At 36.5% G+C, this 27,168-nt stretch overlaps 1 protein-coding gene across 1 annotated transcript in view; it reads right to left on the minus strand.

Annotated features, from left to right (window-relative positions):
- Positions 1-1,976: 1,976 nt before the first annotated feature.
- The window catches only part of LOC110048866 (uncharacterized), a 37,927-nt gene continuing 12,735 nt past the window's right edge, over positions 1,977-27,168 (minus strand). The window contains exons 9-34 of the mRNA XM_089272383.1: positions 25,720-25,770; positions 25,348-25,401; positions 24,651-24,809; positions 23,982-24,032; positions 23,610-23,663; positions 22,914-23,072; positions 21,178-21,228; positions 20,806-20,859; positions 20,109-20,267; positions 19,440-19,490; positions 19,068-19,121; positions 18,372-18,530; positions 16,636-16,686; positions 16,264-16,317; positions 15,567-15,725; positions 13,833-13,883; positions 13,461-13,514; positions 12,764-12,922; positions 11,030-11,080; positions 10,658-10,711; positions 9,961-10,119; positions 8,227-8,277; positions 7,855-7,908; positions 7,155-7,310; positions 3,017-3,082; positions 1,977-2,205 (exon numbers count right to left, since the gene is read on the minus strand). Of these exons, the coding sequence (XP_089128509.1) occupies positions 2,135-2,205; positions 3,017-3,082; positions 7,155-7,310; positions 7,855-7,908; positions 8,227-8,277; positions 9,961-10,119; positions 10,658-10,711; positions 11,030-11,080; positions 12,764-12,922; positions 13,461-13,514; positions 13,833-13,883; positions 15,567-15,725; positions 16,264-16,317; positions 16,636-16,686; positions 18,372-18,530; positions 19,068-19,121; positions 19,440-19,490; positions 20,109-20,267; positions 20,806-20,859; positions 21,178-21,228; positions 22,914-23,072; positions 23,610-23,663; positions 23,982-24,032; positions 24,651-24,809; positions 25,348-25,401; positions 25,720-25,770 (2,246 nt within the window). The 3' untranslated portion in view covers positions 1,977-2,134. The remainder of the gene's footprint in view (positions 2,206-3,016; positions 3,083-7,154; positions 7,311-7,854; positions 7,909-8,226; positions 8,278-9,960; positions 10,120-10,657; positions 10,712-11,029; positions 11,081-12,763; positions 12,923-13,460; positions 13,515-13,832; positions 13,884-15,566; positions 15,726-16,263; positions 16,318-16,635; positions 16,687-18,371; positions 18,531-19,067; positions 19,122-19,439; positions 19,491-20,108; positions 20,268-20,805; positions 20,860-21,177; positions 21,229-22,913; positions 23,073-23,609; positions 23,664-23,981; positions 24,033-24,650; positions 24,810-25,347; positions 25,402-25,719; positions 25,771-27,168) is intronic.

Below are 27,168 nucleotides of genomic sequence, written 5' to 3' on the forward strand. Positions count from 1 at the left end.
GTTAACGCCACTTCAGTTAAAAGGTGTGATGCAGAACTAATTTCTCAATACAGTATTTATATATAATCAAGCAGACAGGTGATGGGAATGAAGAAATCACCAGATGATGAATTACCAAATTCTCAGAGGTAACTATCAAAATGGACGATTTGCATTCTAAACTTAATTATTTTAACTCATTAAGTTAAACTGGAAAACAAATAACCGACTCACCGAGAGAAAAATGCGAGTACGACCTTTGTGAGTAAAGCACGGCGTTCAGTTGGTCATCTTTACACTTGACATTAATGCCTTGAGTGTAGAAACTTAACCCTTTTTGGAATTCTCCTTTGTGGCCCACAACATATCCTAGCTCTCGGTAAACTCGTGCTGTTTCTGCGGGAAACAAAACGCAAATCGATGAGTAATTAGTGCAACTTTTTAAATATTGTTTAGCTGTTTACAACTGAGGCATGACTGTCGCGTGAATCAAAACTAGACCAATCACAACAAATGTTAACGCAACAGATGGCCAATATCAACACGGGCGAAATCACGTGAGCGTGCAAAGTACGGAAAATTTAAACCTCGTGACGATTAGTTTTGGATCTGATTGGTCAAGCGGGTGACGCCCCTTTTTTCAAACTAATCACAGAGTGTAGTCAAGCAAAGCCAAAGTTATTCCGGATTACTCTTTACAACTGAATTGTTAACGATTTGATAGTTGTGAAAAGACTATCCGCTCCTGAATGCGCTATGTGGAAATCACTGCCACATGAGTATCTAAGAGACGTTGGAGGAGAACTTATTTTCAATTGCAATTTCTCACTTAAAACTCTCCCTCTTCTATCTGGTTTACCGTTATTTTACAGACAAGTGCTCAATGCATGGCAGAGGATAGTGGCTCACACTCCCTTAAGCAAGAATGAGGTGGAAATGAGGTTTTTTGGAACAATAAATTTGTTTCAATTGCAGGAAAGTCAGTATTCTATCGATCGTGGTATGAAGCCTGAGTTAAATACTTAAAAGATGTGATAACTGAGGATGGAAATGTGTTTTCCAGCATACCTTCGGCATTAAAACACACTTTTTGCAGTATTTAGGGCTATTAGACGCTATTCCCTTGAGTTGGAAAAAGAAACTCAAGAATAGCTACGAGTAAAATAAAACTAACGACAGCGAAAATGAGATTATTGATACACCGAATATTTCAAGTACACTGTAACACGCTTAGACAAATACTGACAAAAAAGATTTTTGAGAAGTCCACTTCAGTGGGAAAGCTTGAAAAGGCAGGTGTTTCTGTGGATGAAATTTCACATATTTATGAGCTTCCTTTCAAACTAACTCTCGATGTCAGAATGTCAGTTTTTCAATTTAAGATTAACCACAACATTCTGTACACAAAAAGTAGACTCTTTAGAGATAAAATAACAGGGAACGACAAATGTTACCTTTAACATACCCTTAACAAGCTCAGGACAGACAAAAAGAAGATTTGACGCCTTGTTACTCTTAGAGCACTTTTGTTGTGTTCGATTCTTGTGAGTGTTGTCAAACGGTCTGCAAGCTTGTGTCGACTTATGACGAGTACCCATACCGATAAGTAAGGAAACATTTTTAGTAAGAGGAAAAGATCATTACATTTTCTTGTGACAACCAAGCCGGCTAGTATCTATATGGTAGAAGAAACGAAAAACCTAGAGACTGAAAAACGATCGTCGACGCAAGATTCTGTGAAAATTTAACCAATAAAAATAAAATGTTTTTAGCAAAACTGCAAACTAATATGAAGTTAAATGAATCCAGCTAAAGGAAAATATAACAGAAGCATAAAGCTATAACTATAATAAACAAAAACTGGAAAATGTAAAAACGAAAATAGAAAATGTTCTGTTTACCTTGTGAGTCTTAATGTCTGTTTTGTAACTGTGCTGAAATTTTCCAGTAATTGGCTAGGATCTGTATCTAGTTTTGTGTTCCTCGATTCCGCACGCTGTGCTGTAGAATGTCGGACTAACTATTTTGCTTTTTACGTTAGTCTTTGCCAGTGGTCTGAAAATGTGGGTTATTCCGAATAGGAAAAAAGGATTCCCTATGATCCGGTTACTGAAAACCGTAAACTGCAAAATATCATTGAACGCATTACTTTATATTAGCATTTTTCCTCACCTATCAGTAGGGCGCTCCAATGATCCATTTCTGGTGAAGTGCTCGGTTTCCCAACTAGACGCAAGAAAACTCTGTATTAGCCTTTTCTGTTCAGGATACATCGTGACTCTTAATCTTAATTTATGTACAGTCTAGTTTTAGCGAAATGAAAGTTGATCCCAACCGTGGGTTATTTTGTTTACAGTCCTCAAAGAGACCACTGTGTCTCGAAAATAATGAGTTACCGAGAAAGTTGCCAAGTCCTTGTTGAGGAGGCTTGTTAGATAAATATATTCCGTGTAAACAAACACACAAAAAAATATTTTACAATAACTGTCTAATTTCTCGCGCGCTGATTGGCTCATTTTTATCATCAATACGAGTACAGACGGATAAAATTTTAATTTATGCAAGCTTTCAAGTTCAACTTTCAGCTGTCAAACGGTCAACTTTTTAACCAATGAGATTTTATGGACTATTTTAAGTAGCCAATCAAAAAGCGAGAAAAGCTATTGACAATTGGCGCGTCATTTTGAATAAAATTAACTTATGTTTGTTTACGGCAAGTTTACGGCGTCTTTTCCCCTCATTTATTGCCGGCATTTGACCATTTTGGGGTCTTATTATTGTAAAAAAAAAATTTACCTCAGTTTTTTATGCGTCTGTCCTCTTATTGATGATAAATGTCGTCATAACATTGTCAAAGTTTACTGCGGAACCACTCGCCTACGGCTCGTGGTTCCACAGCCACTTTGACAATGTTATGACGCAATTTATCATCAATAAGAGGACAGACGCATAAAAAACTGACGTCAATTTGTTAATTTGAGAAAAAGTAAGGAGATATATACAAAATAGACAACCGTCAGACAGAAGTTAAATTTACCAGTGTCAGTAGCCTGACAGATTTCTTTTGCCCGGTTTAGATCCTCGAGTGCTTTGTGAGTATTACCTTAAGAAAGTGAATAATATAATCAGTAAAAATCACAAGCATTTAAAGCGCACCGAGGGTCTAAAATAAGTAAAATAAGTAAAATGTTTAATTATGGTACATACATATTGCAAACATAACATGACCCAGACACCGGCCTATCTGCTAATGGTTTGCTGGCGGTCAGCCGTCAAAAGCAAGGGAAAGGTTAGTGACACCTACACTTAGCTAGACTTGAGTTTCTAGTGCAAAATAACGTTAATTTTGACTGTGTGGTTGGGAACTTTCCTTAATTGTTGTTGTTTACTGTTGTTTGTTGTTGTTTGAGGGTTCTGTGTTGACAGGGGGCCCCGCTGGAGATGCAACTTGGATGCGCGGCGGGCCAATCTCCTAGCAAGGTGGTTGGTCAAGCCCTTTAGAGTCCCTGGTCGGTCTTGAGTTTTTTTGCAGGCATGTTTTTGCGAACACGGTCAGATACATACATAACTTTATTTATTCTCGGGTTGATGAGGCTGATTAGGCCTCAAGCAATAAAGCCAATAATGTATGCTAAGGTGCCGCGAAATAAATAATATTCAAGTTAAGTTCATAAAAAAGGAAGAAAAGAAAAATTAGAAAAATTAGACGTAATCACAAGTTATAACTATAATAAAGATTCTAACACCCGAATTCTGGGTCATGAAAACCTGTACGTTGTTAACTTGACAATTAGAAAACAGGCTGCTCAAGGCTTGTGGCTGGTACTTGACAATCTGCTGCGCTGTGTTTCGTGAATGAACAACAGTCGGAGTCGGATTCATGGGAAAAAGATTGCTCGAGGTGACAACATCAGGAAAACGCGGGTGTTGAGACTCCTGTGGCCTTCCATTCAACGCACCGGAAAGGATATCGGAACAAGCTCTGAGTTGGTCACTCGAAGGGCGGGCATTGTAATTTCTGAGGCTGGCTTCACTGCGATGTCCCGAGATCGCCACGATGTTTCGCGATGGAACTTGCGCGTCTGACCACAGGGTTATTACAGTCGCCCTGACACTATGATTGGTGTAAATTTTGGACAGAGATGCCAGTTTGGAAAGATCTTTCACCATCCCTCCCAGTTTGTTGACCCCCAGAGGTTTGTTGTCGTACCACACTTGATCTTATTGAGTAGCAGCCCGTTTCGGGTACTGCAAGAAAGCTTCGCAGCGAGGATTTGTTTTCTGGAGGTACATCTTTAGGCAGTTGAGGCCGTCAAAGAGCTGGTCATTTGATGTCGAGTATATTCTGGCCTCCTTCTCTACACTGGCAACGTCGTCGATTCCCCCAGGGTGGTTGTTAGTGGCCTCGTCGTGGGTCATCGAGACGTATTCGCGCCCGGTGTCGTCCTTCAAGAACCGGAAGCTTTGTTTTGTAAGTTCTCGCTGACCTTCGCGTCCGCGACGACACCAGTACAGGTTGATGTGAAACCAGACATTCCGCAGAAGGCCCCAAGGATTGTCTCCCCGAATTGCACTGGAGGATTTTAATTTCTGGAGGTCTGCTTCTGGAATGGGAGGTTTGTGCTTGACGTTTTCTTTGTTTTCGCGCTTGTTTAATTTTATCTGACTCTGAAGCAGCTTATTTGAAGCTTGAAATTCGACTCCTTTTGAAACAGAAATTCCTCGGTTGAGTGGAGGATTGTTGAGGTATCTTTCTATAGCGTTGCGAATTCCAAGGAGGGATGACCTTGAGTAAAGTGCACCATCTTTTGTGCGAGCTTCGGCGTAGAAATGACGAAGGTAGTTATCTAGCTCGTTGTTGGTCATTTCGTGAAGACGCTTGGCAATTTTTCTGTCGCGGCAACAAGCTGTTTTTGAAACATCAGAAAAAAAGAAAGATTGTATAGTTTTGAGGAAAGTGTTAAGTTGCTACATTTGTGTGTGTATTCGCTAGCTCACTAACTTCTCGGTTTTCTTTATAAATTTGTCAACACGAAAATGTATCGTACGGGTGTTATTAGCCGTGTTTGAGCTTGTAACAATTTTTACAGCATGAAACTCACCTTCAGAAACTCGGATAGCCCACTTTGTGTTGTCTTTGGTGTTTTTCGTCTCTGCTCTCGTTATGACTTCGTCGATTTCAGCGCTTGACATGTTTACAAACCTTTGGTCAGTTGTTGTTTTTTTGTTGCTACTTGCCGGCTGCGGCTCGGTGTTTTCATCGCTAACTTGTTCCAAAATTTCACTTTCACCGAGTTACTTGTGTTGTTACGAACAGCATTTTCCATGTCAATTGAAGCTAAGAGCTCGTTCTCATATTCGTTTTCCAGGTCATACAAGACGTCCGGGTCAAAAATAACCCTGAGGGAGAAGTCTGGGAATAGGTCGGCCATTTTTACAGATGGGTCGATGGCGTGACACCATCAACCCGTGCTCTGTTCTCTGATAAAGCACGCTGTTTCAGCCAATCTGAGCGCGCGTTATATGGAAACTTTATTATAAATATATTTATAACATAGATAGGACCCCTTCGCGCGCTCTGATTGGTCAAAAACCCATGTTTTATCAGAGTATAAAACATAGGAAAAGCGTGTTTTATTGTTTTGCGCGTGGAAAGTATATATCATAAAGCAAATGAAGAAGCCTAAGCCGTTTTTTTCACTGTGATAAAACACTCCGGTTATTTGAGAACACTCGAGAAATGTGGAAAACACTCGCCTGCGGCTTGTATTTTCAACATTTCCCTCGCTTATATATATATCTAAAACTTATAAACTAAAACCTAAGGTTGCGGACAGTTTTGTCAGAGGATAAAATTGTATCTTATGGTGTCAGAAACGTTGTTCCAAGTAACGACCGCTGAGCATGTTACTGATTTTAATCCAAAGCGAGTAATATTACGTTTATGTACTTGAATCTTGTGAATTGATGTGAATAACTTCCTTGCGGTATATTTTTGGTCCTTCAGTAAACAAGGACAGCTTGATACTGGACTCACGCGACAGAACCGGGACAGAGCCAGAGCCTTCCATTTTTCAGGGTACAGTATCATCCTATTATTTCGCAACCTATCGCACATCATCGCATATTCCTCGTTGAGAGCATTTCCAACAACAGCAGAATCAGAGTTTATTATCGTAAGCGTAATTTGCCAGCTGAGCCTCTTGCATGAAGAAAAGTAAGCCATTGATGAAAATATCGAACGACAAGAGTTCTAAGACAGAACCTTGGAGGAGACCACTGTTGGAAGAGGAAATATCACTTGTATGGTGGCTTACAAAAGCATGAAGCATGATGGTTTATGGGTGCCTTACGGATTGGAAGGTTGTCCAGCAAAAGCCAACTGCTTCAGTTTTTTGTTAAATTGCCTGAATAATTTCTGTTACCCTTTTAATACCCAATGGATTCTTAGGAGGGGAGAGGCACTGAGAGAGCAAAATATCTCGTTAAAGAATACAACATGGGGATCCGTATTTGCTCTCCATGAAAGCTCTCCATCTAGCATCTGATACACTATATAACATAAGTCCACTGCACCTCTCATCAATAACGAACAATATTATTTTCATGAAAGAAAGACGTGAGATTGGTGTTTCTCATTACAATATTTAACAATTATTGGACGATTTTGAGAAAAATATCATGATTTGTCAGTGTCTTGCAGATCAATTGCGATAACTGAGTTCAATAAATTATTGTTTTATCATTCCCTCACCAAGTTTGTTTTCATATTTTAATCCTCCCTGACAGCTCAGAGAAGCGATCTGCCATTTTTCACTCTAGAACGTTGTTTCAATTACGCATGGGCAGAATATCATTTGCAACAAAACACGTTTAGGCAGTACTACGCACAAGAAGACCATTATTTGTTGGCAGTTTTTTGCAGGTGACCTGGTGGGCTCTCAGCTAACGGAAAGGAAGTAAAAATGCATCGAATGATAATGATATTTAATCAAGCACACAGGTGATGGGAACAACGAAATTATCAAATAATGAATTACTAAATTTACAGAAATAGAAATTGAAGAAATGTATGGCCATTAAAATGGACAATATATAGATATTTTTTACATTTTGAACTTAGATATTTTAACTCACTAAACTAAAACAGAAAACAAACAATCATGTAAACTCACCCAGATGAACATGCGAGTGCGCCCTACGGAGGTAAAGCTTGGCGTTCAATTTGTCATCTTTGCATTTTAATTCAATCCCTTCAGTGTAGCAGCTTAACGTTTTTGTAAAGGCATTTTTAACGTGCTCGACTTCTCCTTCGAGGAGCTGTGCTCTTGCTGAGAGAATCAAAACACGAAATGAAAAGTAATTTTTTTGAGATTATTTACGTGTGGACTGTCGTTAAACCAAACTAAAGTGGTTAACACAAACGTTAACAACGTTTTAATACAATATAGCAATGAGAATGCGATGCGAAATACCAGAAAACGCTGAAAAGCACGGGAAAACGCAAATGACCAGGCTGTGATTGGCTAAATTGGTTTTGTTTCTGATTAGATGAGCTTGTGGCGAATGTTTTTCAAACCAGTTGAAGAACATAGCAAAGCAAAATCAAAGCAATTCTGGATGCAACTTTCGACACTCAATTGTAAAGGAAGAAGTGGTTTAATGCCATAGACGTAAATAATGGAACAGGCTCAAATTGTTTAGTTTTTACTTAAGTGAACTATAGTATAAATAAATTTGTTAGCGAAAAAGTTCCGGTCGTTGCGAATGGGAATAAATAGAAAAAATTATAAATTCTGCAATAAACTTAGCTCCAAAATTGCAATTACTTAAAAATAGTTTCATGCAGCATTTTTGATTGCCATATTTTCTCACCTCTCAACGTGTCATGGTCAAAACCAAATTCTTGTAAAACACTGGGATTTTTATCTGATGACGCAATTATGAAAGTGTGTGTTAGTCGTTTGTGTTCAAGATGTATCATGACTCTTACTCTTAAAAATGATATCTTCAATCTGTTCTTAAGATTTGTATTTCTAGTAAAAATGATTGATCATAATAGTGGCTGAATTGTTTTCAATCTTCGAAGACAAGTGTATTTTGAAAACGACTGCATTGATTTTTGAGTCACAAAGCGGCCCGCTTCTTTGGTATGTACATGCAATGTATATAAAGAAAACCCAAAAATTTGGAAACGAATAAGGATTTATAAACACAAAAGAACAAACAGAAAGAACTTTGATGTACCTGTTATTTCCTCTAAGTGGTATAGATCCTCGAGTGCATCTTGGAAATTCCCTTTGGAAAGTGAGCAATGTGGTAGCTAAATATCACAGACATTGAAAGCGCACAGTAGGCCTATTTCTCATGGTGGCTTCAAAACGTGTAGGGCATGATTGCTTATAGGTGGACGTTGTCCATCTTACAGTACCCTTCTTCAACGTTTTGCCAAATTGTTGAATAATGCTCGGTCATCCTTATATACCTCTAAGGGTTCTTAAGAGGGGAAGGGAAACTGCGAATGTAAAATATTTAGTGGAAGAACAAAACATGAGGACCCTAGCTTGCTTTTCATGAAACATTATTCCTTAAGAGCAGCTTCGCCTAAATATCAACTAGACATGGAAATAGCGAAAAAATCGAATTTCTTCAAACTCGCCCGGAATGAAGCCCTCCGGGCACTAGTAAAAAAAAATTTTGTTTTAAGTTCGATAAATCAAAAATTATTTTTTTGCGCAATTGTTTCGTTTCGATGCCCCAAATCGGCCAAAATCGATCGAAACTGAGCGGCATATTCAGAGGCTCGTAAACTCAAAAGTAAAAATTTTCATTACAAACTGATTGCACGTCGTATTTGTACTTCCTTTCTTGTCTATTTAGAGTTAAATAGATCGTGATTTGGTTAGAACTAAAATATTTGATGAATTTTGTCAATTAACGACCCAAGACAGCTTTACAAGAGGTCTAATTTTGGCCTAGTTTTCAAATGCTAAAAAGGCGCTCTGGTACACGGCTTTTCCCAAAATGACTAGTTTGGTCTGAAAGAGCATTGTTTCTTCTTCAGATCAGTGAAATAAAATTTTTGGGTAAATAAAGTCGCGAGCGCTGAGATAGCGAACTAAATGTAGCACTTCTTCCTGAAAACGTGACCTTTGACCCAAGCGTAACGAAACCGATTACTGCAAGAAAACCCGGAAGAAAAGCAAACGATTCGTTATTTTGAAACAATTTCTGGTGATATCTCTCCGAAACCATGATTTCAAAAAACTATTTCCAGATATGAAATCTTACAGGGTCAAAGAAGGAGCTAAAGGGCGCATTTTGACACAATATTTAAAATGTTTAAGTTCTGATCAAATCGCGATTTATTTAGCTCTAAATAGACAAGAAAGGAAGTACAAATACGACGTGCAATCAGTTTGTAATGAAAATTTTTACTTTTGAGTTTACGAGCCTCTGAATATACCGCTCAGTTTCGATCGACTTTGGCCGATTTGGGGCATCGAAACGAAAAAATTGCGTAGAAAAATAATTTTTGATTTATCGAACTTAAAACAATATTTTTGTAACTAGTGCCGTAGGGCTTCATTCTGGGCGAGTTTGAAGAAATTCGATTTTTTCGCTATTTCCATGTCTAGTTGATATTTAGGCGAAGCTGCTCTTAAAGCCACTGCAGCTCTTATTAATAACGAACAATTTATTTCCATGAAAGGCGAGGTGTGAAATATTTTACTATCGCCTCTTCAGTCGAAAGGTGTGATGAAAATCTAATTTCTTATTACAGTATTTATATATATTCAAGGAGGCAGGTGATGGGAACAACGAAATTATTAAATGATGTATTAGCAAATTTACAGCAATAGAAATTGAAGAAATGTATAGCAATTAAAATGGACGATATACGGATATTTTTTACATTTTGAACTTACATATTTGAACTCAGTAAAATAGAACAGAAATCAAACAATCATGTAAACTAACCCAGATGATAATGATGCAACTGCGCCCTTTTGTAGTAAAGCTTGGCGTTCAGTGTGTCATCTTTGCACTTTAATTCAATCCCTTCAGTGTAGCAACTTAACGCTTTCCTAAAGTCATTTTTACCGTGCTCGGCTTCTCCTTTGAGGAGTTGTGCTCTTGCTGAGAGAATGAAAGCATGCATTGAGAAGTAACTTTTTGAGCTTATGTAAGTGTTGTCGCTAAACCAAACTAAAGTGGTCACAACAAACGTTAACAACGTTTTAAGACAATAAAGCAATAAGAAGGCGATGCGAAATACCAGAAAACGCTGACAAGCGCGGGAAAACACACATGACCAGGCTGTGATTGACTTTGGTCTTGTTTCTGAATAGATGAGCTTGTAGCCAATGTTTTTCAAACCAATTGAAGAACATAGCAAAGCAAAATCAAAGCAATTCGGGATGCAACTTTCGACACTCAATTATTAAGCAATAGAAATGGTTTAATGCCATAGACGTAAATAATGGAACAGGCTCAAATTGTTTAGTTTTTACTTAAGTGAACTATAGTATAAATAAATTTGTTAGCGAAAAAATTCCGGTCGTTGCGAATGGGAATAAATAGAAAAAATTATAAATTCTGCAATAAACTTAGCTCCAAAATTGCAAATACTTAAAAATAGTTTCATGCAGCATTTTTTAGTGCCATATTTTCTCACCTCTCAACGTGTCATGGTCAAAACCAAATTCTTGTAAAACACTGGGATTTTTATCTGATGACGCAATTATGAAAGTGTGTGTTAGTCGTTTGTGTTCAAGATGTATCATGACTCTTACTCTTAAAAATGATATCTTCAATCTGTTCTTAAGATTTGTATTTCTAGTAAAAATGATTGATCATAATAGTGGCTGAATTGTTTTCAATCTTCGAAGACAAGTGTATTTTGAAAACGACTGCATTGATTTTTGAGTCACAAAGCGGCCCGCTTCTTTGGTATGTACATGCAATGTATATAAAGAAAACCCAAAAATTTGGAAACGAATAAGGATTTATAAACACAAAAGAACAAACAGAAAGAACTTTGATGTACCTGTTATTTCCTCTAAGTGGTATAGATCCTCGAGTGCATCTTGGAAATTCCCTTTGGAAAGTGAGCAATGTGGTAGCTAAATATCACAGACATTGAAAGCGCACAGTAGGCCTATTTCTCATGGTGGCTTCAAAACGTGTAGGGCATGATTGCTTATAGGTGGACGTTGTCCATCTTACAGTACCCTTCTTCAACGTTTTGCCAAATTGTTGAATAATGCTCGGTCATCCTTATATACCTCTAAGGGTTCTTAAGAGGGGAAGGGAAACTGCGAATGTAAAATATTTAGTGGAAGAACAAAACATGAGGACCCTAGCTTGCTTTTCATGAAACATTATTCCTTAAGAGCAGCTTCGCCTAAATATCAACTAGACATGGAAATAGCGAAAAAATCGAATTTCTTCAAACTCGCCCGGAATGAAGCCCTCCGGGCACTAGTAAAAAAAAATTTTGTTTTAAGTTCGATAAATCAAAAATTATTTTTTTGCGCAATTGTTTCGTTTCGATGCCCCAAATCGGCCAAAATCGATCGAAACTGAGCGGCATATTCAGAGGCTCGTAAACTCAAAAGTAAAAATTTTCATTACAAACTGATTGCACGTCGTATTTGTACTTCCTTTCTTGTCTATTTAGAGTTAAATAGATCGTGATTTGGTTAGAACTAAAATATTTGATGAATTTTGTCAATTAACGACCCAAGACAGCTTTACAAGAGGTCTAATTTTGGCCTAGTTTTCAAATGCTAAAAAGGCGCTCTGGTACACGGCTTTTCCCAAAATGACTAGTTTGGTCTGAAAGAGCATTGTTTCTTCTTCAGATCAGTGAAATAAAATTTTTGGGTAAATAAAGTCGCGAGCGCTGAGATAGCGAACTAAATGTAGCACTTCTTCCTGAAAACGTGACCTTTGACCCAAGCGTAACGAAACCGATTACTGCAAGAAAACCCGGAAGAAAAGCAAACGATTCGTTATTTTGAAACAATTTCTGGTGATATCTCTCCGAAACCATGATTTCAAAAAACTATTTCCAGATATGAAATCTTACAGGGTCAAAGAAGGAGCTAAAGGGCGCATTTTGACACAATATTTAAAATGTTTAAGTTCTGATCAAATCGCGATTTATTTAGCTCTAAATAGACAAGAAAGGAAGTACAAATACGACGTGCAATCAGTTTGTAATGAAAATTTTTACTTTTGAGTTTACGAGCCTCTGAATATACCGCTCAGTTTCGATCGACTTTGGCCGATTTGGGGCATCGAAACGAAAAAATTGCGTAGAAAAATAATTTTTGATTTATCGAACTTAAAACAATATTTTTGTAACTAGTGCCGTAGGGCTTCATTCTGGGCGAGTTTGAAGAAATTCGATTTTTTCGCTATTTCCATGTCTAGTTGATATTTAGGCGAAGCTGCTCTTAAAGCCACTGCAGCTCTTATTAATAACGAACAATTTATTTCCATGAAAGGCGAGGTGTGAAATATTTTACTATCGCCTCTTCAGTCGAAAGGTGTGATGAAAATCTAATTTCTTATTACAGTATTTATATATATTCAAGGAGGCAGGTGATGGGAACAACGAAATTATTAAATGATGTATTAGCAAATTTACAGCAATAGAAATTGAAGAAATGTATAGCAATTAAAATGGACGATATACGGATATTTTTTACATTTTGAACTTACATATTTGAACTCAGTAAAATAGAACAGAAATCAAACAATCATGTAAACTAACCCAGATGATAATGATGCAACTGCGCCCTTTTGTAGTAAAGCTTGGCGTTCAGTGTGTCATCTTTGCACTTTAATTCAATCCCTTCAGTGTAGCAACTTAACGCTTTCCTAAAGTCATTTTTACCGTGCTCGGCTTCTCCTTTGAGGAGTTGTGCTCTTGCTGAGAGAATGAAAGCATGCATTGAGAAGTAACTTTTTGAGCTTATGTAAGTGTTGTCGCTAAACCAAACTAAAGTGGTCACAACAAACGTTAACAACGTTTTAAGACAATAAAGCAATAAGAAGGCGATGCGAAATACCAGAAAACGCTGACAAGCGCGGGAAAACACACATGACCAGGCTGTGATTGACTTTGGTCTTGTTTCTGAATAGATGAGCTTGTAGCCAATGTTTTTCAAACCAATTGAAGAACATAGCAAAGCAAAATCAAAGCAATTCGGGATGCAACTTTCGACACTCAATTATTAAGCAATAGAAATGGTTTAATGCCATAGACGTAAATAATGGAACAGGCTCAAATTGTTTAGTTTTTACTTAAGTGAACTATAGTATAAATAAATTTGTTAGCGAAAAAATTCCGGTCGTTGCGAATGGGAATAAATAGAAAAAATTATAAATTCTGCAATAAACTTAGCTCCAAAATTGCAAATACTTAAAAATAGTTTCATGCAGCATTTTTTAGTGCCATATTTTCTCACCTCTCAACGTGTCATGGTCAAAACCAAATTCTTGTAAAACACTGGGATTTTTATCTGATGACGCAATTATGAAAGTGTGTGTTAGTCGTTTGTGTTCAAGATGTATCATGACTCTTACTCTTAAAAATGATATCTTCAATCTGTTCTTAAGATTTGTATTTCTAGTAAAAATGATTGATCATAATAGTGGCTGAATTGTTTTCAATCTTCGAAGACAAGTGTATTTTGAAAACGACTGCATTGATTTTTGAGTCACAAAGCGGCCCGCTTCTTTGGTATGTACATGCAATGTATATAAAGAAAACCCAAAAATTTGGAAACGAATAAGGATTTATAAACACAAAAGAACAAACAGAAAGAACTTTGATGTACCTGTTATTTCCTCTAAGTGGTATAGATCCTCGAGTGCATCTTGGAAATTCCCTTTGGAAAGTGAGCAATGTGGTAGCTAAATATCACAGACATTGAAAGCGCACAGTAGGCCTATTTCTCATGGTGGCTTCAAAACGTGTAGGGCATGATTGCTTATAGGTGGACGTTGTCCATCTTACAGTACCCTTCTTCAACGTTTTGCCAAATTGTTGAATAATGCTCGGTCATCCTTATATACCTCTAAGGGTTCTTAAGAGGGGAAGGGAAACTGCGAATGTAAAATATTTAGTGGAAGAACAAAACATGAGGACCCTAGCTTGCTTTTCATGAAACATTATTCCTTAAGAGCAGCTTCGCCTAAATATCAACTAGACATGGAAATAGCGAAAAAATCGAATTTCTTCAAACTCGCCCGGAATGAAGCCCTCCGGGCACTAGTAAAAAAAAATTTTGTTTTAAGTTCGATAAATCAAAAATTATTTTTTTGCGCAATTGTTTCGTTTCGATGCCCCAAATCGGCCAAAATCGATCGAAACTGAGCGGCATATTCAGAGGCTCGTAAACTCAAAAGTAAAAATTTTCATTACAAACTGATTGCACGTCGTATTTGTACTTCCTTTCTTGTCTATTTAGAGTTAAATAGATCGTGATTTGGTTAGAACTAAAATATTTGATGAATTTTGTCAATTAACGACCCAAGACAGCTTTACAAGAGGTCTAATTTTGGCCTAGTTTTCAAATGCTAAAAAGGCGCTCTGGTACACGGCTTTTCCCAAAATGACTAGTTTGGTCTGAAAGAGCATTGTTTCTTCTTCAGATCAGTGAAATAAAATTTTTGGGTAAATAAAGTCGCGAGCGCTGAGATAGCGAACTAAATGTAGCACTTCTTCCTGAAAACGTGACCTTTGACCCAAGCGTAACGAAACCGATTACTGCAAGAAAACCCGGAAGAAAAGCAAACGATTCGTTATTTTGAAACAATTTCTGGTGATATCTCTCCGAAACCATGATTTCAAAAAACTATTTCCAGATATGAAATCTTACAGGGTCAAAGAAGGAGCTAAAGGGCGCATTTTGACACAATATTTAAAATGTTTAAGTTCTGATCAAATCGCGATTTATTTAGCTCTAAATAGACAAGAAAGGAAGTACAAATACGACGTGCAATCAGTTTGTAATGAAAATTTTTACTTTTGAGTTTACGAGCCTCTGAATATACCGCTCAGTTTCGATCGACTTTGGCCGATTTGGGGCATCGAAACGAAAAAATTGCGTAGAAAAATAATTTTTGATTTATCGAACTTAAAACAATATTTTTGTAACTAGTGCCGTAGGGCTTCATTCTGGGCGAGTTTGAAGAAATTCGATTTTTTCGCTATTTCCATGTCTAGTTGATATTTAGGCGAAGCTGCTCTTAAAGCCACTGCAGCTCTTATTAATAACGAACAATTTATTTCCATGAAAGGCGAGGTGTGAAATATTTTACTATCGCCTCTTCAGTCGAAAGGTGTGATGAAAATCTAATTTCTTATTACAGTATTTATATATATTCAAGGAGGCAGGTGATGGGAACAACGAAATTATTAAATGATGTATTAGCAAATTTACAGCAATAGAAATTGAAGAAATGTATAGCAATTAAAATGGACGATATACGGATATTTTTTACATTTTGAACTTACATATTTGAACTCAGTAAAATAGAACAGAAATCAAACAATCATGTAAACTAACCCAGATGATAATGATGCAACTGCGCCCTTTTGTAGTAAAGCTTGGCGTTCAGTGTGTCATCTTTGCACTTTAATTCAATCCCTTCAGTGTAGCAACTTAACGCTTTCCTAAAGTCATTTTTACCGTGCTCGGCTTCTCCTTTGAGGAGTTGTGCTCTTGCTGAGAGAATGAAAGCATGCATTGAGAAGTAACTTTTTGAGCTTATGTAAGTGTTGTCGCTAAACCAAACTAAAGTGGTCACAACAAACGTTAACAACGTTTTAAGACAATAAAGCAATAAGAAGGCGATGCGAAATACCAGAAAACGCTGACAAGCGCGGGAAAACACACATGACCAGGCTGTGATTGACTTTGGTCTTGTTTCTGAATAGATGAGCTTGTAGCCAATGTTTTTCAAACCAATTGAAGAACATAGCAAAGCAAAATCAAAGCAATTCGGGATGCAACTTTCGACACTCAATTATTAAGCAATAGAAATGGTTTAATGCCATAGACGTAAATAATGGAACAGGCTCAAATTGTTTAGTTTTTACTTAAGTGAACTATAGTATAAATAAATTTGTTAGCGAAAAAATTCCGGTCGTTGCGAATGGGAATAAATAGAAAAAATTATAAATTCTGCAATAAACTTAGCTCCAAAATTGCAAATACTTAAAAATAGTTTCATGCAGCATTTTTTAGTGCCATATTTTCTCACCTCTCAACGTGTCATGGTCAAAACCAAATTCTTGTAAAACACTGGGATTTTTATCTGATGACGCAATTATGAAAGTGTGTGTTAGTCGTTTGTGTTCAAGATGTATCATGACTCTTACTCTTAAAAATGATATCTTCAATCTGTTCTTAAGATTTGTATTTCTAGTAAAAATGATTGATCATAATAGTGGCTGAATTGTTTTCAATCTTCGAAGACAAGTGTATTTTGAAAACGACTGCATTGATTTTTGAGTCACAAAGCGGCCCGCTTCTTTGGTATGTACATGCAATGTATATAAAGAAAACCCAAAAATTTGGAAACGAATAAGGATTTATAAACACAAAAGAACAAACAGAAAGAACTTTGATGTACCTGTTATTTCCTCTAAGTGGTATAGATCCTCGAGTGCATCTTGGAAATTCCCTTTGGAAAGTGAGCAATGTGGTAGCTAAATATCACAGACATTGAAAGCGCACAGTAGGCCTATTTCTCATGGTGGCTTCAAAACGTGTAGGGCATGATTGCTTATAGGTGGACGTTGTCCATCTTACAGTACCCTTCTTCAACGTTTTGCCAAATTGTTGAATAATGCTCGGTCATCCTTATATACCTCTAAGGGTTCTTAAGAGGGGAAGGGAAACTGCGAATGTAAAATATTTAGTGGAAGAACAAAACATGAGGACCCTAGCTTGCTTTTCATGAAACATTATTCCTTAAGAGCAGCTTCGCCTAAATATCAACTAGACATGGAAATAGCGAAAAAATCGAATTTCTTCAAACTCGCCCGGAATGAAGCCCTCCGGGCACTAGTAAAAAAAAATTTTGTTTTAAGTTCGATAAATCAAAAATTATTTTTTTGCGCAATTGTTTCGTTTCGATGCCCCAAATCGGCCAAAATCGATCGAAACTGAGCGGCATATTCAGAGGCTCGTAAACTCAAAAGTAAAAATTTTCATTACAAACTGATTGCACGTCGTATTTGTACTTCCTTTCTTGTCTATTTAGAGTTAAATAGATCGTGATTTGGTTAGAACTAAAATATTTGATGAATTTTGTCAATTAACGACCCAAGACAGCTTTACAAGAGGTCTAATTTTGGCCTAGTTTTCAAATGCTAAAAAGGCGCTCTGGTACACGGCTTTTCCCAAAATGACTAGTTTGGTCTGAAAGAGCATTGTTTCTTCTTCAGATCAGTGAAATAAAATTTTTGGGTAAATAAAGTCGCGAGCGCTGAGATAGCGAACTAAATGTAGCACTTCTTCCTGAAAACGTGACCTTTGACCCAAGCGTAACGAAACCGATTACTGCAAGAAAACCCGGAAGAAAAGCAAACGATTCGTTATTTTGAAACAATTTCTGGTGATATCTCTCCGAAACCATGATTTCAAAAAACTATTTCCAGATATGAAATCTTACAGGGTCAAAGAAGGAGCTAAAGGGCGCATTTTGACACAATATTTAAAATGTTTAAGTTCTGATCAAATCGCGATTTATTTAGCTCTAAATAGACAAGAAAGGAAGTACAAATACGACGTGCAATCAGTTTGTAATGAAAATTTTTACTTTTGAGTTTACGAGCCTCTGAATATACCGCTCAGTTTCGATCGACTTTGGCCGATTTGGGGCATCGAAACGAAAAAATTGCGTAGAAAAATAATTTTTGATTTATCGAACTTAAAACAATATTTTTGTAACTAGTGCCCGTAGGGCTTCATTCTGGGCGAGTTTGAAGAAATTCGATTTTTTCGCTATTTCCATGTCTAGTTGATATTTAGGCGAAGCTGCTCTTAAAGCCACTGCAGCTCTTATTAATAACGAACAAATTTATTTCCATAAAAGGCGAGGTATGAAATATTTTACTATCGCCTCTTCAGTCGAAAGGTGTGATGAAAATCTAATTTCTTATTACAGTATTTATATATATTCAAGGAGGCAGGTGATGGGAGCAACGAAATTATTAAATGATGTATTAGCAAATTAACAGCAATAGAAATTGAAGAAATGTATAGCAATTAAAATGGACGATATACGGATATTTTTTACATTTTGAACTTACATATTTGAACTCAGTAAAATAGAACAGAAATCAAACAATCATGTAAACTAACCCAGATGATAATGATGCAAGTGCGCCCTTTTGTAGTAAAGCTCGGCGTTCAGTGTGTCATCTTTGCACTTTAATTCAATCCCTTCAGTGTAGCAACTTAACGCTTTCTTAAAGTCATTTTTACCGTGCTCGGCTTCTCCTTTGAGGAGTTGTGCTCTTGCTGAGAGAATGAAAGCATGCATTGAGAAGTAACTTTTTGAGCTTATGTAAGTGTTGTCGCTAAACCAAACTAAAGTGGTCACAACAAACGTTAACAACGTTTTAAGACAATAAAGCAATAAGAAGGCGATGCGAAATACCAGAAAACGCTGACAAGCGCGGGAAAACGCACATGACGAAGCTGTGATTGACTTTGGTCTTGTTTCTGAATAGATGAGCTTGGAGCCAATGTTTTTCAAACCAATTGAAGAACATAGCAAAGCAAAATCAAAGCAATTCGGGATGCAACTTTCGACACTCAATTATTAAGCAATAGAAATGGTTTAATGCCATAGACGTAAATAATGGAACAGGCTCAAATTGTTTAGTTTTACCGGAGTGAACTATAGTATAAATAAATTTGTTAGCGAGAAAATTCCGGTCGTTGCGAATGGGAATAAATAGAAACAATTATAAATTCTGCAATAACCTTAGCTCCAAAATTGCAAATACGTAAAAAAGGTGTTATGTAGTACTTTTTATTGCCATATTTTCTCACCTCTTAACATGTCATGGTCAAGACCACGTTTTTGTAAAACTCTGGGATTTTTATCTGATGACGCAATTATAAAAGTGTGTGTTAGTCGTTTGTGTTCAAGATGTATCGTGACTCTTGCTCTTAATAATTATATCTACAATCTGTTCTTAAGATTTGTATTTCTAGTAAAAATGATTGATCATAATAGTGGCTGAAGTGTTTTCAATCTTCGAAGACAAGCGTATCTTGAAAACGACTGCATTGATTTTTGAGTCACAAAGCGGCCCGCTTCTTTGGTATGTACATTCCATGTATATAAAGAAAACCCAAAAATTTGGAAACGAACAAGGATTTATAAACAGAAAAGAAGAATCAGAAAGAACTTTGATGTACCTGTTATTTCCTTTAAGTGGTATAGATCCTCGAGTGCATCTTGGAAATTCCCTTTGGAAAGTGAGCAATGTGGTAGCTAAATATCACAGACATTGAAAGCGCACAGTAGGCCTATTTCTCATGGGCGGAGCAAAACGATTAAGTATGGTGGCTTCAAAACGTTATAGGTGGACGTTGTCCATCTTAGGGTACCCCTCTTCAACGTTTTGCCAAATTGTTGAATAATGCTCGGTCATCCTTACATACCTCTAAGGGTTCTTAAGAGGGGAAGGGGTACTGCGAAACTAAAATATTTAGTGGAAGAACAAAACATGAGGACCCTAGCTTGCTTTTCATGAAACATTATTCCTTAAAGCCACTGCAGCTCTTATTAATAACGAACAATTTATTTCCATGAAAGGCGAGGTGTGAAATATTTTACTATCGCCTCTTCAGTCGAAAGGTGTGATGAAAATCTAATTTCTTATTACAGTATTTATATATATTCAAGGAGGCAGGTGATGGGAACAACGAAATTATTAAATGATGTATTAGCAAATTTACAGCAATAGAAATTGAAGAAATGTATAGCAATTAAAATGGACGATATACGGATATTTTTTACATTTTGAACTTACATATTTGAACTCAGTAAAATAGAACAGAAATCAAACAATCATGTAAACTAACCCAGATGATAATGATGCAACTGCGCCCTTTTGTAGTAAAGCTTGGCGTTCAGTGTGTCATCTTTGCACTTTAATTCAATCCCTTCAGTGTAGCAACTTAACGCTTTCCTAAAGTCATTTTTACCGTGCTCGGCTTCTCCTTTGAGGAGTTGTGCTCTTGCTGAGAGAATGAAAGCATGCATTGAGAAGTAACTTTTTGAGCTTATGTAAGTGTTGTCGCTAAACCAAACTAAAGTGGTCACAACAAACGTTAACAACGTTTTAAGACAATAAAGCAATAAGAAGGCGATGCGAAATACCAGAAAACGCTGACAAGCGCGGGAAAACACACATGACCAGGCTGTGATTGACTTTGGTCTTGTTTCTGAATAGATGAGCTTGTAGCCAATGTTTTTCAAACCAATTGAAGAACATAGCAAAGCAAAATCAAAGCAATTCGGGATGCAACTTTCGACACTCAATTATTAAGCAATAGAAATGGTTTAATGCCATAGACGTAAATAATGGAACAGGCTCAAATTGTTTAGTTTTTACTTAAGTGAACTATAGTATAAATAAATTTGTTAGCGAAAAAATTCCGGTCGTTGCGAATGGGAATAAATAGAAAAAATTATAAATTCTGCAATAAACTTAGCTCCAAAATTGCAAATACTTAAAAATAGTTTCATGCAGCATTTTTTAGTGCCATATTTTCTCACCTCTCAACGTGTCATGGTCAAAACCAAATTCTTGTAAAACACTGGGATTTTTATCTGATGACGCAATTATGAAAGTGTGTGTTAGTCGTTTGTGTTCAAGATGTATCATGACTCTTACTCTTAAAAATGATATCTTCAATCTGTTCTTAAGATTTGTATTTCTAGTAAAAATGATTGATCATAATAGTGGCTGAATTGTTTTCAATCTTCGAAGACAAGTGTATTTTGAAAACGACTGCATTGATTTTTGAGTCACAAAGCGGCCCGCTTCTTTGGTATGTACATGCAATGTATATAAAGAAAACCCAAAAATTTGGAAACGAATAAGGATTTATAAACACAAAAGAACAAACAGAAAGAACTTTGATGTACCTGTTATTTCCTCTAAGTGGTATAGATCCTCGAGTGCATCTTGGAAATTCCCTTTGGAAAGTGAGCAATGTGGTAGCTAAATATCACAGACATTGAAAGCGCACAGTAGGCCTATTTCTCATGGTGGCTTCAAAACGTGTAGGGCATGATTGCTTATAGGTGGACGTTGTCCATCTTACAGTACCCTTCTTCAACGTTTTGCCAAATTGTTGAATAATGCTCGGTCATCCTTATATACCTCTAAGGGTTCTTAAGAGGGGAAGGGAAACTGCGAATGTAAAATATTTAGTGGAAGAACAAAACATGAGGACCCTAGCTTGCTTTTCATGAAACATTATTCCTTAAGAGCAGCTTCGCCTAAATATCAACTAGACATGGAAATAGCGAAAAAATCGAATTTCTTCAAACTCGCCCGGAATGAAGCCCTCCGGGCACTAGTAAAAAAAAATTTTGTTTTAAGTTCGATAAATCAAAAATTATTTTTTTGCGCAATTGTTTCGTTTCGATGCCCCAAATCGGCCAAAATCGATCGAAACTGAGCGGCATATTCAGAGGCTCGTAAACTCAAAAGTAAAAATTTTCATTACAAACTGATTGCACGTCGTATTTGTACTTCCTTTCTTGTCTATTTAGAGTTAAATAGATCGTGATTTGGTTAGAACTAAAATATTTGATGAATTTTGTCAATTAACGACCCAAGACAGCTTTACAAGAGGTCTAATTTTGGCCTAGTTTTCAAATGCTAAAAAGGCGCTCTGGTACACGGCTTTTCCCAAAATGACTAGTTTGGTCTGAAAGAGCATTGTTTCTTCTTCAGATCAGTGAAATAAAATTTTTGGGTAAATAAAGTCGCGAGCGCTGAGATAGCGAACTAAATGTAGCACTTCTTCCTGAAAACGTGACCTTTGACCCAAGCGTAACGAAACCGATTACTGCAAGAAAACCCGGAAGAAAAGCAAACGATTCGTTATTTTGAAACAATTTCTGGTGATATCTCTCCGAAACCATGATTTCAAAAAACTATTTCCAGATATGAAATCTTACAGGGTCAAAGAAGGAGCTAAAGGGCGCATTTTGACACAATATTTAAAATGTTTAAGTTCTGATCAAATCGCGATTTATTTAGCTCTAAATAGACAAGAAAGGAAGTACAAATACGACGTGCAATCAGTTTGTAATGAAAATTTTTACTTTTGAGTTTACGAGCCTCTGAATATACCGCTCAGTTTCGATCGACTTTGGCCGATTTGGGGCATCGAAACGAAAAAATTGCGTAGAAAAATAATTTTTGATTTATCGAACTTAAAACAATATTTTTGTAACTAGTGCCCGTAGGGCTTCATTCTGGGCGAGTTTGAAGAAATTCGATTTTTTCGCTATTTCCATGTCTAGTTGATATTTAGGCGAAGCTGCTCTTAAAGCCACTGCAGCTCTTATTAATAACGAACAAATTTATTTCCATAAAAGGCGAGGTATGAAATATTTTACTATCGCCTCTTCAGTCGAAAGGTGTGATGAAAATCTAATTTCTTATTACAGTATTTATATATATTCAAGGAGGCAGGTGATGGGAGCAACGAAATTATTAAATGATGTATTAGCAAATTAACAGCAATAGAAATTGAAGAAATGTATAGCAATTAAAATGGACGATATACGGATATTTTTTACATTTTGAACTTACATATTTGAACTCAGTAAAATAGAACAGAAATCAAACAATCATGTAAACTAACCCAGATGATAATGATGCAAGTGCGCCCTTTTGTAGTAAAGCTCGGCGTTCAGTGTGTCATCTTTGCACTTTAATTCAATCCCTTCAGTGTAGCAACTTAACGCTTTCTTAAAGTCATTTTTACCGTGCTCGGCTTCTCCTTTGAGGAGTTGTGCTCTTGCTGAGAGAATGAAAGCATGCATTGAGAAGTAACTTTTTGAGCTTATGTAAGTGTTGTCGCTAAACCAAACTAAAGTGGTCACAACAAACGTTAACAACGTTTTAAGACAATAAAGCAATAAGAAGGCGATGCGAAATACCAGAAAACGCTGACAAGCGCGGGAAAACGCACATGACGAAGCTGTGATTGACTTTGGTCTTGTTTCTGAATAGATGAGCTTGGAGCCAATGTTTTTCAAACCAATTGAAGAACATAGCAAAGCAAAATCAAAGCAATTCGGGATGCAACTTTCGACACTCAATTATTAAGCAATAGAAATGGTTTAATGCCATAGACGTAAATAATGGAACAGGCTCAAATTGTTTAGTTTTACCGGAGTGAACTATAGTATAAATAAATTTGTTAGCGAGAAAATTCCGGTCGTTGCGAATGGGAATAAATAGAAACAATTATAAATTCTGCAATAACCTTAGCTCCAAAATTGCAAATACGTAAAAAAGGTGTTATGTAGTACTTTTTATTGCCATATTTTCTCACCTCTTAACATGTCATGGTCAAGACCACGTTTTTGTAAAACTCTGGGATTTTTATCTGATGACGCAATTATAAAAGTGTGTGTTAGTCGTTTGTGTTCAAGATGTATCGTGACTCTTGCTCTTAATAATTATATCTACAATCTGTTCTTAAGATTTGTATTTCTAGTAAAAATGATTGATCATAATAGTGGCTGAATTGTTTTCAATCTTCGAAGACAAGTGTATCTTGAAAACGACTGCATTGATTTTTGAGTCACAAAGCGGCCCGCTTCTTTGGTATGTACATTCCATGTATATAAAGAAAACCCAAAAATTTGGAAACGAACAAGGATTTATAAACAGAAAAGAAGAATCAGAAAGAACTTTGATGTACCTGTTATTTCCTTTAAGTGGTATAGATCCTCGAGTGCATCTTGGAAATTCCCTTTGGAAAGTGAGCAATGTGGTAGCTAAATATCACAGACATTGAAAGCGCACAGTAGGCCTATTTCTCATGGGCGGAGCAAAACGATTAAGTATGGTGGCTTCAAAACGTTATAGGTGGACGTTGTCCATCTTAGGGTACCCCTCTTCAACGTTTTGCCAAATTGTTGAATAATGCTCGGTCATCCTTACATACCTCTAAGGGTTCTTAAGAGGGGAAGGGGTACTGCGAAACTAAAATATTTAGTGGAAGAACAAAACATGAGGACCCTAGCTTGCTTTTCATGAAACATTATTCCTTAAAGCCACTGCAGCTCTTATTAATAACGAACAATTTATTTCCATGAAAGGCGAGGTGTGAAATATTTTACTATCGCCTCTTCAGTCGAAAGGTGTGATGAAAATCTAATTTCTTATTACAGTATTTATATATATTCAAGGAGGCAGGTGATGGGAACAACGAAATTATTAAATGATGTATTAGCAAATTTACAGCAATAGAAATTGAAGAAATGTATAGCAATTAAAATGGACGATATACGGATATTTTTTACATTTTGAACTTACATATTTGAACTCAGTAAAATAGAACAGAAATCAAACAATCATGTAAACTAACCCAGATGATAATGATGCAACTGCGCCCTTTTGTAGTAAAGCTTGGCGTTCAGTGTGTCATCTTTGCACTTTAATTCAATCCCTTCAGTGTAGCAACTTAACGCTTTCCTAAAGTCATTTTTACCGTGCTCGGCTTCTCCTTTGAGGAGTTGTGCTCTTGCTGAGAGAATGAAAGCATGCATTGAGAAGTAACTTTTTGAGCTTATGTAAGTGTTGTCGCTAAACCAAACTAAAGTGGTCACAACAAACGTTAACAACGTTTTAAGACAATAAAGCAATAAGAAGGCGATGCGAAATACCAGAAAACGCTGACAAGCGCGGGAAAACACACATGACCAGGCTGTGATTGACTTTGGTCTTGTTTCTGAATAGATGAGCTTGTAGCCAATGTTTTTCAAACCAATTGAAGAACATAGCAAAGCAAAATCAAAGCAATTCGGGATGCAACTTTCGACACTCAATTATTAAGCAATAGAAATGGTTTAATGCCATAGACGTAAATAATGGAACAGGCTCAAATTGTTTAGTTTTTACTTAAGTGAACTATAGTATAAATAAATTTGTTAGCGAAAAAATTCCGGTCGTTGCGAATGGGAATAAATAGAAAAAATTATAAATTCTGCAATAAACTTAGCTCCAAAATTGCAAATACTTAAAAATAGTTTCATGCAGCATTTTTTAGTGCCATATTTTCTCACCTCTCAACGTGTCATGGTCAAAACCAAATTCTTGTAAAACACTGGGATTTTTATCTGATGACGCAATTATGAAAGTGTGTGTTAGTCGTTTGTGTTCAAGATGTATCATGACTCTTACTCTTAAAAATGATATCTTCAATCTGTTCTTAAGATTTGTATTTCTAGTAAAAATGATTGATCATAATAGTGGCTGAATTGTTTTCAATCTTCGAAGACAAGTGTATTTTGAAAACGACTGCATTGATTTTTGAGTCACAAAGCGGCCCGCTTCTTTGGTATGTACATGCAATGTATATAAAGAAAACCCAAAAATTTGGAAACGAATAAGGATTTATAAACACAAAAGAACAAACAGAAAGAACTTTGATGTACCTGTTATTTCCTCTAAGTGGTATAGATCCTCGAGTGCATCTTGGAAATTCCCTTTGGAAAGTGAGCAATGTGGTAGCTAAATATCACAGACATTGAAAGCGCACAGTAGGCCTATTTCTCATGGTGGCTTCAAAACGTGTAGGGCATGATTGCTTATAGGTGGACGTTGTCCATCTTACAGTACCCTTCTTCAACGTTTTGCCAAATTGTTGAATAATGCTCGGTCATCCTTATATACCTCTAAGGGTTCTTAAGAGGGGAAGGGAAACTGCGAATGTAAAATATTTAGTGGAAGAACAAAACATGAGGACCCTAGCTTGCTTTTCATGAAACATTATTCCTTAAGAGCAGCTTCGCCTAAATATCAACTAGACATGGAAATAGCGAAAAAATCGAATTTCTTCAAACTCGCCCGGAATGAAGCCCTCCGGGCACTAGTAAAAAAAAATTTTGTTTTAAGTTCGATAAATCAAAAATTATTTTTTTGCGCAATTGTTTCGTTTCGATGCCCCAAATCGGCCAAAATCGATCGAAACTGAGCGGCATATTCAGAGGCTCGTAAACTCAAAAGTAAAAATTTTCATTACAAACTGATTGCACGTCGTATTTGTACTTCCTTTCTTGTCTATTTAGAGTTAAATAGATCGTGATTTGGTTAGAACTAAAATATTTGATGAATTTTGTCAATTAACGACCCAAGACAGCTTTACAAGAGGTCTAATTTTGGCCTAGTTTTCAAATGCTAAAAAGGCGCTCTGGTACACGGCTTTTCCCAAAATGACTAGTTTGGTCTGAAAGAGCATTGTTTCTTCTTCAGATCAGTGAAATAAAATTTTTGGGTAAATAAAGTCGCGAGCGCTGAGATAGCGAACTAAATGTAGCACTTCTTCCTGAAAACGTGACCTTTGACCCAAGCGTAACGAAACCGATTACTGCAAGAAAACCCGGAAGAAAAGCAAACGATTCGTTATTTTGAAACAATTTCTGGTGATATCTCTCCGAAACCATGATTTCAAAAAACTATTTCCAGATATGAAATCTTACAGGGTCAAAGAAGGAGCTAAAGGGCGCATTTTGACACAATATTTAAAATGTTTAAGTTCTGATCAAATCGCGATTTATTTAGCTCTAAATAGACAAGAAAGGAAGTACAAATACGACGTGCAATCAGTTTGTAATGAAAATTTTTACTTTTGAGTTTACGAGCCTCTGAATATACCGCTCAGTTTCGATCGACTTTGGCCGATTTGGGGCATCGAAACGAAAAAATTGCGTAGAAAAATAATTTTTGATTTATCGAACTTAAAACAATATTTTTGTAACTAGTGCCCGTAGGGCTTCATTCTGGGCGAGTTTGAAGAAATTCGATTTTTTCGCTATTTCCATGTCTAGTTGATATTTAGGCGAAGCTGCTCTTAAAGCCACTGCAGCTCTTATTAATAACGAACA

The sequence above is a fragment of the Orbicella faveolata genome, unplaced genomic scaffold (genome assembly GCF_042242905.1).
Source record: "Orbicella faveolata isolate gen_17 unplaced genomic scaffold, um_ofav_v1 contig_34, whole genome shotgun sequence".
Lineage (NCBI taxonomy): Eukaryota > Metazoa > Cnidaria > Anthozoa > Scleractinia > Merulinidae > Orbicella > Orbicella faveolata.